Raw genomic sequence first — 16,472 nt, 5'->3', positions numbered from 1 at the left:
ATTATTTGTTAATTTTTACCTCACGTTGAGTGTGGAGATGAGATTAATCACAGGCCAACTTTGGACTGAAGTCAAAAATTCATTTGAAATTCTCTCCTTATTGTAGGCACTGTAAAGTCAATTAACTAATATTAAGAATTGGAAATAAACTATGGCATCTATAGCAAATATGAACAGATAACAGCCTCACAGAGAGACTAAACTATAATGACAGCTAGCAGCTATTTCTTTCTACCCGCAGAGACAATAAAAACTGACAACAAATACAATCTTTATTGTAAAACTTGCAGTTGTAAGTAACCAGCCATCCTCCTCCACCTCGTCCCATCTTTAGTTTTCCTACCTGCAGGTTAGGAAGGCCACTGTTGTCATGGCATCTCCAGAGATTCTCTTCTTTCTATGAATTCATGATTTCAGTTAGCAGCAGCAGAACTTTTGTTGCAAGTTGTAGGGATACTCCCACCAGAAACTGCACTTGTAGAAAGGCTACTATGCCAAGCTCCCCAAGGCTGGAGAGCACAAGAACAAGTTGCCCAAGATGGCATAGAGAGTCTGTCTGCGGTCACTGAGAGACGAGGAGGCTTACTGAAGAGGCAGCTGAATGACGCTGAGGACTATCAAAAGCAACGTGCCACCTGGTTAGCAGAGATAAAACTATCAAAATAAGACTTTACATAGACTGCCTTTAAAGGGCTCACGTTTGCTCACTGTGCAAGCAGATGTTTGACATGTATATCATAAAATCTCACAGATATCAATGATGATGCACTACCTTCTCAATATGACAGCATGCCATGTGTGAGAGACATTAAAGAGTTACCGTGAAGAAACATTAATTAGCAATCACCCTGCGCTTTATGAGTAACGACTGGGGCTTGTACTGGTATGTCAATATGGCAAGCTCAAACTACAGCCAAGAACCTTAAGGTCATCGCTGTCTCATCAATTTCACCGCCTAAACAGATGGCTCAGTCTTTGAGTGTTTCCTCCAGAGAACCAGTGAAGCTCAGCTTTACAGTCAAGCCCAGAGCGGTGGAGGAAGCAAAAGCCCTAACAGTGAAAGCAAGTACGCTGGGCCAAGGGCAGAGGGAGAACCGAGTGTATTTCAAATTTACCCATGTCCAAAGGTCCAGTTCTCATTAAAATCAATTCCCTTCTTTCAAGTTGGAAGTGAGCAGAGAGTCATGGGTTCAAGATTCGTCAGACCACTGTTAGAGTGCTGGCTTGCTTCCAGCCAGCGAGCCGGAAAGAAGAGCTAATGCCTCTGGAGTCCGCACATACAGGCTGGGCTCCGTGTTAAGCCAGTGTGCAAAAGCACCTCGGGAGCAGCTCAACATGCAGACTGACAGTCAGGATTAGCCTGGGTAACTTCCTGATTTGATCTTTGGCTTTTCAAGTGATTGTCACTTTAAGGATGATAGCGGAGGGTTTTTAAACCAACATTCTTGTTGCTCTGAGTGTGAATAAGACTGTGGGACACTCATCCTGAAGGACACTAAAAGGGTCGCGAACTGGTTAGCTGAATTGCTTAACATTGAAATGACCCCGGGCACCATTTCAAGCATAAAGCATCAATACCAGTGAGTGTTATGTTTTCCTGGATGGATTTGTATCTTAGGCCAGTAATCATACCTTTTAAAACACAATCAAATGGAAAACAAACAAAATATTTCCTCTCAGGGGCAAAGATCTGTGTGGAAGATATTTTTATTTGATCAATTTCCAGCGCAGTATTTGGCTTACTTTGAGCTCTGACAGCTTTGACAGTGTGGAGCTGGCATGTTTAATGCATTTTTTTTCCAAAGCCAATGTTTTAATATTCTTTCTTCCTATAAAAAGTTCACGGTTGCCGTGTGTGATTAATGTTCAGACACTTACATCCCGTGTATTTCTACAAAGGCAGGCGTGTTCCTTGGCTGAAGCTTGATGTAAATTACAGAATGATTCCAAGAGGCGCTGGGGTGGAAATAAACACACTGGCCATATAGTGACGTATGAGGAATGTCAATTGACGCCTGCAGCACACACACCAGATAATCCACTAACACACACACACACACATACACAAAAGAAGTGGTCCAGATAGAGCAGTATGTCAGTGCCTGCTGCAGCTTTGCTAGCACCAGCAGGACTTTCGATAATCCAGCCTTCATCAAGAGAGCACCTCATTAAAAAGACTTTCTGGCATCTCTCTCTCTCTATTCTTTTTTACACTTCCCGAAATTCAGAATCAGGTGTTTCATTAATGCCACGTAAACATCGCTGACAAACATTCACATTTAAGATACAGATCAGTGATAGAATGTTTAATTTCCAAGATAAGCAGCATTTAAATTGAACAGATAAGATACACATTGGTTAAACCTTCAGCAGCCAGCTGTGAAGCACAGAAGATCTTTTTACCACATTCTCCATCCTCAGTTTTTACATATTTAATAAGTTCAGACGTCAGTAGCAGAATGAGCCCCTGTGTCTGATTGTTATTGTCCCTTCAACTGCTCCCCATGCCCTTTGTTCTCTGGTCTTAACCCATGGTCCAAGTGGGCGCTTGCATCTAAATTCCTCTTGGAGATAGTAAAGGGCCAAAATGAGCAGCACAAAGGCAATCAAGAGAATTGCTAATAATTTATTACAGTCTTTTATCTCAGCTCTCTTCGTGCTGCTCACCTCTTGTTCTCTCTATTGTCAGACCCTTTTGTCTTTGGTTCAGTCAAGTGCTGCTCTTTCACTGGCCTGAGAGAGGATTTAAATACAAAGCAGTATCTATTGAATTATCCAGATTTCAGATGTAATGCTGGGCACATCAGATGTTGAAAACCAGCCCGATAGCTGTGATCTATTATGTGCAATCACTATGAACTGCCAGTGTCACTCCATAAAAGAAATGACTGAATTTCTTTTATTTCACAATTTCTTTCTGTCTATTACCAACAACAGGGGCCACCAAAGACATGGGCAAGATGCTTGGTGGAGAGGAGGAGAAGGATCCTGATGCTCAGAAAAAAGAAGAGGAAAGACAAGAAGCGCTGAGGCAACAGGAAGAGGAGAGGAAGGCCAAATATGCAAGAATGGAGGCAGAGAGAGAAAACATCCGACAGGGCATCAGGGATAAGGTAAACTTCAATACTAATAGAGCCTCACGAGTTAATCATGCTCAAAGAGCTCTCATTGTTCTTAAACTGTTATCCAGTCCACAGACTAAACAAACTGCTGTTCAGCTGTTATACATGCTTACAAACAGGTCTGTTTAGTAGAAATATGCAATGTAAACTTGGGCAGCATGGTTACAGCCTCACAGCAAGAAGGTCGTGAGGTCGTGAGTTCAGCTCCGCCACCTGTCCGGGGCCTTTCTGTGTGGAGATTGTGTCATTTCTCCGGGTACTCCCCAGCTTTCTCTCCCAGTCCAAACACATGCAAGTAGTAGGGTTAGGTTAACTGGTGATTCTAAATTGACGTTAGCTGTGAATGTGAGTATGAACACTTGCCCATTTGTCTGTATTAGCCCTGTGACAGACTGGCCTGTCTAGGGCATACCCCGCCTCTTGCCCTAGACAGAATAGGCTCTAGCCTCCGACTGACCCTAAATTGGACAAGGAGAGAATAGAAACAGTGTAAAAAAACCAAATATAACTTCTGTAAAACGAAGTGGGATTGGCTTTAGTCGTAGAGAGATGCTGCTTTTGCTTCTCGTATAGTTCTGCTAACATGTCTATAAACCAAGCATCAAACTCAACATCCCAAAACCTGCATTTCCTCAGGCTTCCTTAAAAACGTGCACTTTTTACATGTGTTTGATGACAGTTGGAGTCACTGATCTGGACCTTTCTGCTCATTTTATGCTGCTTGAGCTTTTGTAATGAAATTATTTGAGAAATATTTGTTTTTGTGATGAGGTACAGACTGTCCAGAAGTTTGTGCTTCAGTTTTGGTTTTACTATTTTGTTAACTAAAGTCGTCAGTGATATATGTGTCTGTGTTCAGCCCACACAGGGCCATGAATCCAGGCTGCAAACCAGTCTAGGTGATATTGGCTAATAACTCAACAGTTACCCTTTCTGATCCAAAAACTGCAACATCTGACTTAAAAAACAAAACAAAGAAAAAAAACATAGTGATAAACATACTGAGGCTTCAAACTGCAGGGTCAGAACCAGAAGGTGAAGTCATGGTGGTTACATCCATCTTTTATACACTGGCTGCAATAAATTCAATCGGCTCTAAAAAAAAAAACATCTCTTGCATTTTGGTGACTGTTGTTCGAGACCGATTAGCTTCAGGCCCGTCATAAACAGCTCAGCTTCACTCATGGTCACAAAACAGTGCAGCGAGACCATTGCACAAATATAATCAACAGCATCAGCCTCTCTGGCATGGCTCTATTAGGATTCAACAAGTACTATAAATCAAGCTTTATACTGCAAATTGCACTTTCAAATGAATTAGCTAATGGAGAATGGAGGTTTAAAAAACTGGACTATATATTAGTCCTTCTGTTTTGATTTAAAACTCTGCACTCTTAATTTTTTTTTTTAAATTACTGGATATAGATCCTTAAACATATTCCCTTCTGGAGTTCATTTTCAAAGTTCAATGGAAATTCTTGACTTAGTGGCCCTTTTTATGTCACCAAGATAATTCTGGCTTTGATAATGTCTAAATTAATATTTGATTAAGCTGTAATAAGATATGATGATCAAAGTGTCTGCAGCTTGCCGGGAAGGGTTACCCTTGACACTGCTAATAATGCATTAGATATTTGACTTGAATGCCCTGAGAGAGACTGAAACTTTTCTATGTGTAGCTCTTATAAAACTATGTTTGGAGTTCCTTCTCGCTCTCTCAAAAAAGAGCAATATGACAGCATATCTTTGGGAAGCGTTTGATTATAGCAAGGTGAGAGGGGCTGACTAAGCATGGCTGTTCATTTCAACTGATGCAAGTCTTTGTTACTGTGGAACAAGTCTAAAAAAGAAAGAGAGACCGAGTGGAAACAGAGGGAGTTATAGAAGAGAGCTACATCAACCAATTACACCAATGTTTGTTTTATTTCTGTCGGAAATTCAGAAGAAATATTTCTTAGGTACTGAAGTAAGATACACCCCTCCAGCCAGTCAAAAAATATTTAGCTTCTCGATCTTGCTGAAGTTAAACTTTTCTTCATAGTCACATCTTTAAAATAGTCATTGTTGAAGATATGTATATGAGGATTCCCACATTTTCCAACTGCAGCAGCTGGAGTGTTAATATACTTTTGGTATTGAAAGATTTGTGACAGTTTATGAATTATTACTGGTATATAAAATGTTGTCAGTAAAGCAGTCGACATGATATCTATGCTCATATGTACTACTGAGGACACAGGAAAGCATCAGTGCTGAGAGATTACATCATTTTTTAAAATGGCAACAACATCCACCAACCACTCAACCTCTGACAGTCCGTTTGCAGCCTGGAGGGGCTGAGTGAGTCAAACGTTTGCTAGGGACTGCAGTTTGTGTCCTATATGGAAGTTTCATGTTTTTGTTTTGCTTAATTTTCACTTGGGTTTTCTTTTTTTCTTTTTGTTTTTAAGACACCTCTTAGTTTAAGACACCTAAAGCATTTGGTTAGGTTTTGGAAAAGCTGTTAACTTAACATTAACATTGCATATTACCCAGTGTATGTATGCAAGGGATTGTTTACAAGCAAATACACCCGATGAGCTGTGAGTTTGACCCACCTAAAGATACACAAACATTGTCCTTTAGCATTGATGTCGTTCCTCACCATTTGATGGTTAAGGCTGAGATGTGACAAAACATCAGTATTTGATGCTGTTTCTGAAAATCGGTGGATTTAACTGAACCGAGGAAATGAAAACCTACAATTCAACAGTTCTGAAGGATTCTTCTGTTGGCCTGATCTGAGCCAGTCTAGCCTAAAATAATATATTGTAATCAAACACAATTTAGTATGCGGTATAATTGAAAAATAATGTCTAAAATCATTGTTGGCTAATCCAAATCAGCCATAAATGTGACTTATAGTCTGTCGCTGTGCTAGTGCTGTGATAGACTGTTGGCCTGTCCAGGGTCGACTCCCACTCTTTCCTTATGATACCTGATTTAGGCCTGTCTTTTCATTTTTTAAACTGTAATTAAGTCTTTGAGCCTCAAACCTCAAAGAGAAAAAACATAAGATCTTGACAAAAGAGTGGTTTAGTCATGAAGGCAAAAAACAAAAAATATTTAAAGCAACAGTTTTTTTTCAGCTGTTGTTCCCTCAAACAGTCATACAGCTTCACTCCACAGACATACCCACTTATGCCCTGTGTTCCTCTCTGCAGTGGAAATGGACACTGCGACTCCTCCTCTAAGATATTTATTGCCACAGAATCACATTAGTGTGTGCCTGGCAAAGCAGTCAAGAGGTCATGGAGCAGTGCAGCTCATTTTCCCCTTCCCTGCCTCAAGATCAACTATCACTCGGCCCGCTGACCTCCCCGTGCACTGCAACCTTTTCCTTGCAGTCCTCCTGTATTGATTTTTCTCAATCTATGACCACAAATGCACAAAATACACAAAACTGGACACAGATCCTCAGGTTTAATGCAGAAATTGAGGTCAGGATCCTAGTTTCCGTATGGCAACAAATTCAATCTATCCATCTATTCTGAATTCATAAAAGCTTCAGGTTCAATTGTGGTGCTTGAACTAACGTGTTGAAATAACGATGAATTATTTCAGCCTGTCTGGACTTGTTTGTTTCATGTTTCATGTCATATTGTCACAGTGTTTGGTTAGTTATGGGCATATCTGTCATGATCCTGGGTCCTTTTGACCCAGCGTTTTGTGTTTTCTCTTCGCGATTTTGGTTCTGTTCTTCCTCTGGTTAGTGTTTACTCTGTTCTGCCCGTGTGTTCCTGTATCTAGTCCGCGTTTCTTAGTTTGTGTCCTTTCATGTGTAAGTTCCTGTTTTATTGTGAAGGTCTGTGTCTTATGTGAGTGTTTTCAGTTTGCCTCCCTAGTCTCGTCATGTTAATTACTCCCAGCTGTGTCCCCACCTGTATGTAAAATCCCCCTGTGTTCTCTGAGTGTATTTAAGTTGTGTCTTCTGTCATAGTAGTTGCTGGTTCGTCTGTGTTGTTTCCCCTCGGTCTCCCTGTATGTATTTCCCCGGACCTCCCTGCACCGTCATTCTTGGTTTGTGTTGTTAGTTTACCCAGTTTAGGTTTCAGTTTCATGTTCCTAGCGCCTTTGTTGTTTGCATTTTTGTTGTTAATAAACACTCACCTGCACCTGAGCTGCCGCCTTTTGGTAGTGATGGGCAGATGAAGCCCCATGAAGCACTGAAGCTTTTCATCCAATTGGTTCACCCCAACGCGAAGCTTCATGAAGCTTCATTTGCTCTAGCAGGACACCTACTGGACGTAAAAATAATAGCTGGCATGAATTTGAAGAGTGTGGCATTTTGCACACAGCCTGTAAATGTCAACAACAAAAGGAGTGTGTAAAACATGTATATTGTAGTGATGGCAGTATACTGTGTATATTTATAGTGGCAGTATGGGAAATGATTATTTGGAAATGCTTGAAATGGAAATGATCATTTACTGTGAGGTGAGGTGTGGTTGGGGTGTGGACAGTGGTTGTGCTTTTGTAACGTTGAGGTATGGACAGCTACACACTGCCTGTTCACATTTTATTCTGTAAAAACTAAATTTTCACTGCTTTTATGACCTTTTTAGTGGGGAGAACATAGCTAGGATTTAATGATTTAACAAATCTTTTGAATCCTTTGTCCTCCACAATGCTAAATGGCTGGGAGTCCTCAATCACCATGCTGACCAGGTCTTCATCTATTTGAGATTGTTCTCCTGAGGAAAGACAATAAAGATAAAGCACAAATATAAATATCACATACGTAACTTATAACAGTTGTATAATATTGTTATATCATTTAGTAACATTACTGCATCCTATATTATCATTGCATTTGATGGCTCACCTGGTCTTGCTCCACAATCGGTGTCCCCCTTATTCTCATGCAAAGCTCTGTAGTGCCTAAGCATGGATAAGGTGTTGTTATATCCCAGCTCCCTGGCACATAGAAAACACTTCACCTTGTACAAAAGTCAAGACAGCTCAACATAAATTGTATTGCACCATCAGTATCATGAAAATACATCTTCTGTAGAAATTTACATACCTTGTTGGGAGGAATAAGATCAAAATGTTCCCACACAGGGGAGGACATCCTCCTCTTCTTAGCTGGCTCCATTCTCTCCTGACTTTCCTCACTCTCATAAACCTCCAAACGGTCTCCAAACTCTCACTAACCGCAACTCTCCATCAAACACCCACATTTTTGAATGAAGTCTGAGGGGTTTATATCGCTGTCATATCTCGCGGCAAAGTTCGAACCACTTCATGAACCAGTCACGTGGTACAGCCGGGCAGCGAGGCTTCGGACGTCATCATTTTCAGCTCCTCCCATAAATGAAGCAAGCCTCGATACGCGCTTCGCGGAAATGCCCCCTCCATTACTCGACACACGCTCCGAAGCCTCGATACAGAACGTCCCATCACTACCTTTTGGTCCTATATATATTCCACACGGCTTGCCCCCGCAAACCGTGACAGAACGAACCAGCCACCATGGACCCAGCGGCAGTAAATCCGTCCGAGGAGCTCCAGGACGACATCACATACAATGTGGAGATCCTTCTCAGCCTATGGCTGGAACATCCCCCGGAAGAGCCTCGCCGCGCAGCAGAAGACCGGCTGCAACGGCTCTTTTCCGGCCTGCCATGGCTATTGGACTCGCTTCCTCCGACCATGCAGGCTTTTCTCCGGCTCACACCGCACCTTCTCTCAGCCACTCCTGCCTCGCTGCCCGACTCGCCGGATGTGATCTTGCCCGGCCCGTCGGAGCCGTCTGCGGGGAGGAGACGCCGATCGCGCCGCAAGCGCGCCACCCCACAGCTGGACGTTCGGACTTCTAATTCGCTGGCTGTGGTGAGTGAGGACTGTTTTCCATTTGCGGACTGTATGACTGTTCATTCAGGGGCGGTGTTCTGTGCGGCAGATGACTTTGTGAACAGCATATCACCTCCCCCGCAGCCACTCTCAGCCCAGTTAGCTCCCGCGCAGCCACTCTCAGCCCAGTTAGCTCCCCCGCAGCCAGTGCCACCCTCAGCTCAGTCTCCAGTGCCACCCTCAGCTCAGTCTCCAGTGCCGCCTGTAGCGCAGGCCCCAGTGCCGCCTGTAGCGCAGGCCCCAGTGCCGCCTGTAGCGCAGGCCCCAGTGCCGCCTGTAGCGCAGGCCCCAGTGCCGCCTGTAGCGCAGGCCCCAGTGCCGCCTGTAGCGCAGGCCCCAGTAGCTCCAGTGCCGCCTGTAGCGCAGGCCCCAGTAGCTCCAGTGCCGCCTGTAGCGCAGGCCCCAGTAGCTCCAGTGCCGCCTGTAGCGCAGGCCCCAGTAGCTCCAGTGCCCCCGCTACCCGTAACTCTGGCTCCAGTAATAGTGGTCTCACATACTCACTCCATGCAGGGAGAAAGTATAATTTTACCTCAAGGTGCTTTTTGTAGTTCAGCCGCCTTTGGCACAGTTTGCCGCTCCAGGGCTTCCCCAGAGGCTAGGTCCCAGTCCTCAGCTGATTCTAGACCCCTGGAGTTTAAGCAGCCACCCGAGGGACCGCTCCGGCCTTCGTCTCTTGTCTCCGCTGGAGGGTCCGACGGACCGCTCCGGCCTTTGTTTCCTGTTTCAGCTGGGGGGCCCGAGGAGCCCGTCCAGCAGCCTTCCTCGTCAGCTGGTGGTTCCGGAGAACCACACCAGCCTCATGCCTCGTCGGCTGGAGGGTCCGAGGGGCCCGTTCAGCCTCCTGTCTCCGCTGGAGGGTCCGAGGGGCCCGTTCAGCAACCTTCCTCGTCAGCTGGGGGTTCAGGAGAACCGCACCAGCACCATGCCACATCAGCTGGAGGGCCCGAGGAGCCCATCCAGCCACCATCTGCTATGCCAGCTCCAGCCTGTGCTTCGTCAGCTGCAGCTCCAGCCTGTGCTTCGTCAGCTGCGGCCTCAGAGCCTTCGTCAGCTGCGGCCTCAGAGCCTTCGTCAGCTGCGGCCTCAGAGCCTTCGTCTGCTGCGGCCTCAGAGCCTTCGTCTGCTGCGGCCTCATCGCCTGCTGCAGCCTCATCGCCTGCTGCAGCCTCATCGCCTGCTGCAGCCTCATCGCCAGCTGCAGCCTCATCGCCTTCGCCTGCTGCAGCCTCATCGCCAGCTGCAGCCTCATCGCCAGCTGCAGCCTCATCGCCAGCTGCAGCCTCATCGCCAGCTGCAGCCTCATCGCCAGCTGCAGCCTCGTCTGGTCCGGCTTCATCCGAGTCTTCATCCTCGTCTGGTCCGGCCTCTGCCTGTGCTTCTGTTACGCCTGGTCCTGCCTCTGCTTCAGCGTCGCCTGGTCCTGTGCCCTCCAAGCCTCGGCCGGTGCGCCTGACACTTGGGCGCCGCCGCTGCCTTCCGCGCGGCCGGCCCCCTGATCGCCATCGCCTGAGTGGCCGCCGCTGCCTTCCGCACGGCCGGCCCCCGGACCGCCATCGCCTGAGTGGCCGCCGCTGCCTTCCGCACGGCCGGCCCCCGGACCGCCATCGCCTGAGTGGCCGCCGCTGCCTTCCGCACGGCCGGCCCCCGGACCGCCATCGCCTGAGTGGCCGCCGTTGCCGTCCGCACGGCCGGCCTCCCGAACTGTATCCACGTCGCCGCCGTTGCCGTCCGCACGGTCGGCCCCCCGAACTGTTTTGGACTCCTGTGCTGTCGGCCCCCTGGCCGGCCCCCCGAACTGTTTTGGACTCCTGTGCTGTCGGCCCCCTGAACTCTTCTGTTTTGGACTCTGTTTTTTTCCTGTGTTTTGGTGTGCTTCGTTTCTTTTGGTTTTGGGCTCGTTTTTTGTTTTTGTCTTTTGGCCTTCTGGTGCTCCGGTTTTGTTTTGCTTCGAGCCCTCCTTCCTGGGCCCCCGCCGCCCGCCCTGGTCGGGTTGTTTTCTGTTTTTTCTGGCTGTTTTGTTTCTTGTTGGGCTGTCTGGAGCCAGCCTTTGAGGGGGGGGTACTGTCATGATCCTGGGTCCTTTTGACCCAGCGTTTTGTGTTTTCTCTTCGCGATTTTGGTTCTGTTCTTCCTCTGGTTAGTGTTTACTCTGTTCTGCCCGTGTGTTCCTGTATCTAGTCCGCGTTTCTTAGTTTGTGTCCTTTCATGTGTAAGTTCCTGTTTTATTGTGAAGGTCTGTGTCTTATGTGAGTGTTTTCAGTTTGCCTCCCTAGTCTCGTCATGTTAATTACTCCCAGCTGTGTCCCCACCTGTATGTAATCCCCCTGTGTTCTCTGAGTGTATTTAAGTTGTGTCTTCTGTCATAGTAGTTGCTGGTTCGTCTGTGTTGTTTCCCCTCGGTCTCCCTGTATGTATTTCCCCGGACCTCCCTGCACCGTCATTCTTGGTTTGTGTTGTTTACCCAGTTTAGGTTTCAGTTTCATGTTCCTAGCGCCTTTGTTGTTTGCATTTTTGTTGTTAATAAACACTCACCTGCACCAGAGCTGCCGCCTTTTGGTCCTATATATATTCCACACGGCTTGCCCCCGCAAACCGTGACAATATCACTCATAAAATACAAAATCATTTCCATACTATCTTCAATGCAGTTGTTCACAGACATTACAGTATGGCTGTGTCAGTGGACTTACTAGTGGAATGCATTTCCCAGCTGATGTCTTTAATGTTTTAACAAGCTTGTTGTTCTCCAAACATACTCTTGATTTAGTAGTAGTCTTAAAAATGGGCTTTTTAAAAGCAAACCTTGTCCAGGACACCTGCCAAGTGCCTCTGCCTCTGTAATTGCTATATAAAATATCCAGGAAGGTTAAATTAGAGCTAGCAGCAGTTCAAGCCTCCATATACACCCACAAAAACATAACCAAAAATAAAACAAGAACCTGAACTTCTTTCTGCATCTAATTGCAGAAATCAGTTGCAACAGGACCTAAAGGTTGCTGTATACATTGTGTTTAGCCTAATTTGCGTGTAGCCTCAAGCTAAACCATGCAAATTAAGAAATCTGTTACTTTATAAGAATACTTATTGCTTTAACCAGTCACCACCTCCTGGAATTGCTTGAAATATTCATGTCTTTATGTTCCTATATTTAAAAGAAACTGATATTTTAAAGTGAATCCTAGTTTTCTCTGCAAGCCTTTAAAGCAAAAAACAAAACAAACAAAATAACAATTAACTAGCTTAAGGCCCTGTGTCTACAAATATAATAAATACGTTTTTGGACAGACACTAATTGACAGAAGGAATAGACTTTATAAAGGGTTGAGTTTAAAAAGAGGCAAATATACTGCTTAATGAAATGTAACAATGAAATTTATTACTCATTCATATTTCTATCCCTAAGTTCTTGACAAAATTAGTTGATCATAATTGGTGAAGAATTTTGGCCTTAACTATGCAGGTTGGTTGGTAAATATTTAATACAAATTTAATAAAACTGCATATTCTAATCCCTTGTCATCAGATACAGCTTTGCTGTCAGATCTTGCTGTCATAGGTGTCTTTTGAACCCTCCATACTAATATCAGATGCTGAGTGATTTTAGAGCTCCTTCATCTGGTAACAAAGAACAGAACAAATTAGGTAAATAGGAGTTTGAGGGGGTTGTGGTAGGGAAAGGCTTAAGTTTGTCAGTCAGGACACTGTTCTGTTTAGAAATTTTGGTCAATGCTTTGTTATGTTTAGGCAACACAACTCAACAACAAAGGACACTTTGTGTATCTTGTGAGACTCAAGCGGGTTTGACACATAGTGGAAGTATGTGAATGAGAATGGGGTGTTGTTTCATGCATGAAGCATAGCCCAGGTGCAGGCTGTGTAAAGATGCCCCTGAGACAATCCAGCACATAACAGCAGGGTGCAAGATGCTAGCTGGCAGGGCATACATGGAACGCTGTAACCAAGTGGCCGGTATAGCATACAGAAACATCTGTGCCAAGTATGGCCTGGAAGTCCCGAGGTCAAAATGGGAGACACCCCTAATGGTGGTGGCTAACCAACCGGGCTTGATGGTGGTAGACAAACAGAAAAAGACGGCCGTAGCGATAGATGTAACGGTTCCGAATGACAGCAACATCAGGAAGAAGGAACACGAGAAACTCGAGAAAATCCAAGGGCTCAGAGAACAGCTGGAGAAGATGTGGAGGGTGAAGGTAACAGTGGACCCAGTGGTAATCGGAGCACTAGGTGCAGTGGCTCCCAAGTTAGGCGAGTGGCTCCAGCACATCCCGGGAACAATATCGGGAGATCTCTGTCCAGAAGAGCGCAGTCCTGGGAACAGCTAAGATACTGCGCAAGACTCTCAAGCTCCCAGGCCTCTGGTAGAGGACCCGAGCTTGAAGGATAGACTTTATTCAACTGAAAGAACCATTTTCATCATTGTAACAAAACTGACTACATGAACTTAAAGGAATTATGCTAAAATTCAATTTTTTGTCAACTCATCCATCTAGCCTACCTGTACAGATTTGGTGGTTTTATGGTAACATCCTTTGCTTCTGTCTTGATTGCAACCTCTACAGGGTGTTCATTTTCTAACTATTTTTTGTTTTTACCTGTTTTCCCTTTTACCGTGCAGTATGGCATCAAGAAGAAGGAGGAGAAGGAAGCCGAGGCAGCAGCTGCTATGGAGCAGGCCTCCGAGGGCAGCCTCACCCGCCCGAAAAAAGCAGTTCCTGCTGGCTGCGGCGATGAGGAGGAAGAAGAGAGCATCGTGGATACGGTCATGAAATTCATCCCTGCACCACTCATGGATATGTTCAATAAAAAGTAACAGCGTTCTGGCAGGAAAATGGTTAACTTCTTACAATGTCCATCTAATCAATGCTGTACCACCCTGCCCCACCTCCAGCTGCAGCCACACCTTTCTTCACCTCCCTCCCACCCAGTCAACTCAACTTCTAAGTGTCCTGGAATTACACAACATGCTGTGATTTTGCCCTTAAGTTAAACTTTCTGATCTCACAGTGATTCATACTTTTTAATATCTCTGACAGAGATCTTTCTTGATAACCTGTGATTATTATCGTGTTTTAAAAAGTATGCAACACCTACACAGATCGAATGTCTTTACTTAAGGCAAACTGATGCCATGTTTTCAAAATGCCCAGCACTTAGAATACGACCAGATATCACCCATCATCCACCCTTTTTGTTTGTAAATAGCCTCGGTTATATAAAAAGAGTACTATATATCAGTGAAATATGACGTATAACAAGATAACTAAGAGTATAAGCCATATTTTTAACTTGTAAGAAATGATCCAAATCATATCAAATTTAATTGAATCGTCCTGTTATGTTCTTGCTAATATTTGATACATACAGTGTATATATACTTGCATTTTTATTGGTTCTCCTTGGTTAGGATCATTCCCACAAACTGTCCCATATGTTCTCACTGTTTTAATGTAAATGTGTAGTACGAACACTGGCAAAGCCAATACACCTGTAAACTCAAAAGTGAAGGAATTCAGTTGAAATGAAACTTTTTTGTTTTGCTTTGTTTTGTTTACTTTTTTAAGCATGCAGTAAAGTTGTGAAGTACATATATGGATACCATTTCCTTTGTTATGATGAAGCAAAATACACTGAAAATTTGAGGCAATAACTGGTTTTCCATTTTTATTTAGTTAACGTCTCATCCACCACCGTGTACAGTAAGCGATAATTGACTTTGTGTCTAAAACGTTCTTCCATGGTGGAAATTATAAATGTTCTCCATAAAGTTTGTCTTAAAAAGAGTAAGATGAAATCCTTAAATTCTATAAAGTCACTGGCTATACATGTTTGAGGCTTAAAAAAACAAAGTTCTTTTCCTTCTGTGGTGTTGCACACTCAGCTTTTTGTAATAGGAAATGTAAACGTTTGCCCAGGCTTGTTAATTTTGAATCGTGCTAACACTTTCATCATTTTACTTTTTAAAAAGACACTTCCCAAACACAACTATGTTGTGAATACACTATATGTGAACAGACAGTGACAATAGTGCAATATATTGTTCAAAATGAAGTTGTCTCGTGTCCGTTGGTTTAACTGATGGGAGTTGAGTCCCAAATCAGCAATAACAGACAATCTTCATTGTTGTGTGTTTGAAGTTAATCCCTAATGTTAGTCGATGTTAAAGACGCGAGGGTGGCTACTTACTGTAGCGAGACTTAACACTGGCAGTCCCAGGCTTCTACCTTTCTACCTTTAAAACCCGCCACCAGCCAAATGGCTGGTAGGCTTTTAGCTAAGCTTTAGCTTCAGGCAAGTGGAAGCTAAATTGGCTAGTCATTCATATGTAAATTGGGTTGTTACCTGGGAATTCTGGAGGGAGGGGAGTGGGGGTGTGTGGATGAGGGGTGGGGGAGCTGCTAAAAGCGGTGAGCTTCCTTTTGTTTCATCTTGATGCATTCTCAATCATCCAGGGAAACAAATCTCCAAAAGTCACCAACTTGGAGTGTTTCAGTTTGCCATCTTAGGGAGAAATCAACACACATGGGTGTATGTCCTTTGTTGCTGAGATTTATTGATAAAAACAGTACAAAAAATCAACCATTTGTACACATTTTTACAAATAATTATAAAAAGTGAGTGAGTACATTTCAACATTTTCAGCAATCACTCACAATCCTGGCACTGCCATGGTATCTGTAGTCTGCATTTACCACATGTGTATCTGTTGCAGTGAACACATCGCACAGTGGCATGATTGTTCTTGCAATTGTGTTTGACCTGACACATGGCTCTTTTTCCAGGGCTCGGTGTGGAGGGTTGTGTCAAAGGCAACTGTTCTTTTCTTGCCTTCTTCGCAGCTACATGAGAGTGAGCTAACTCCCTTGCAAGCTCCACCAGGAAGTCCACCCGTCTTTCCTTCGTCCCGGAGCATGCTTGATACAGCACATGTGCATTCAGTGCTGCCATGTCAATCATGTTATAAAACACGGCAACTGGCCAGCGCCGTGTTCCTCTGCGGACAGTGTACTCCCGAACCATCTGGTCCATCACATCCACGCCACACTTTGTTTTGTTGTAAAGGGTGACAGTGTTTGGCTTCCTTTTGGTAGTGTTATCAGTCTGAACCACGCCGTGCATGCTGCTAAGAATATAGACTGTCTTCTTCCGTTTGGCCGCATACGCCGTCAGCGTGGCAGCAGAGGTTGAAGGAATGGAGAGTTTAAATGTTAGTTGTAAACAGCTATATCATATAATAACTGCAGCTGTAGCTGTGATCAGACATCCCCCTGCAGGCCCTGAAGCTGAGCTCTGAGGTCCTCACAAACCTGCTGGAGCCAGCTTCCATCCTGGGGAGCACGTTTTTGTGTTTCAGCGCGGGGCGAGGCACAAAACCCAGATGGTCCAGATGGACCAGATGGTTTGGGAGTACACTGTCCGCAGAGGAACACGGCGCTG

The 16,472-nt window shown here is 44.7% G+C and overlaps 1 protein-coding gene across 2 annotated transcripts in view; it reads left to right on the top strand.

Moving 5' to 3' along the window:
• Window positions 1-15,283, top strand: part of cplx1 (complexin 1) — a 65,530-nt gene extending 50,247 nt beyond the window's left edge. For both annotated transcript variants that reach the window (XM_026183839.1, XM_026183848.1), the window contains exons 3-4: window positions 2,938-3,113; window positions 13,654-15,283. In XM_026183839.1, the coding sequence (XP_026039624.1) occupies window positions 2,938-3,113; window positions 13,654-13,848 (371 nt within the window). In that variant the 3' untranslated portion in view covers window positions 13,849-15,283. The remainder of the gene's footprint in view (window positions 1-2,937; window positions 3,114-13,653) is intronic.
• The last annotated feature ends 1,189 nt before the right edge of the window (window positions 15,284-16,472 follow it).

The sequence above is a fragment of the Astatotilapia calliptera genome, chromosome 2, assembly GCF_900246225.1.
Source record: "Astatotilapia calliptera chromosome 2, fAstCal1.2, whole genome shotgun sequence".
Classification (NCBI taxonomy): domain Eukaryota; kingdom Metazoa; phylum Chordata; class Actinopteri; order Cichliformes; family Cichlidae; genus Astatotilapia; species Astatotilapia calliptera.
Note: the sequence above shows the minus strand (reverse complement) of the source record. Positions and strands in the feature narration are given on the sequence as shown.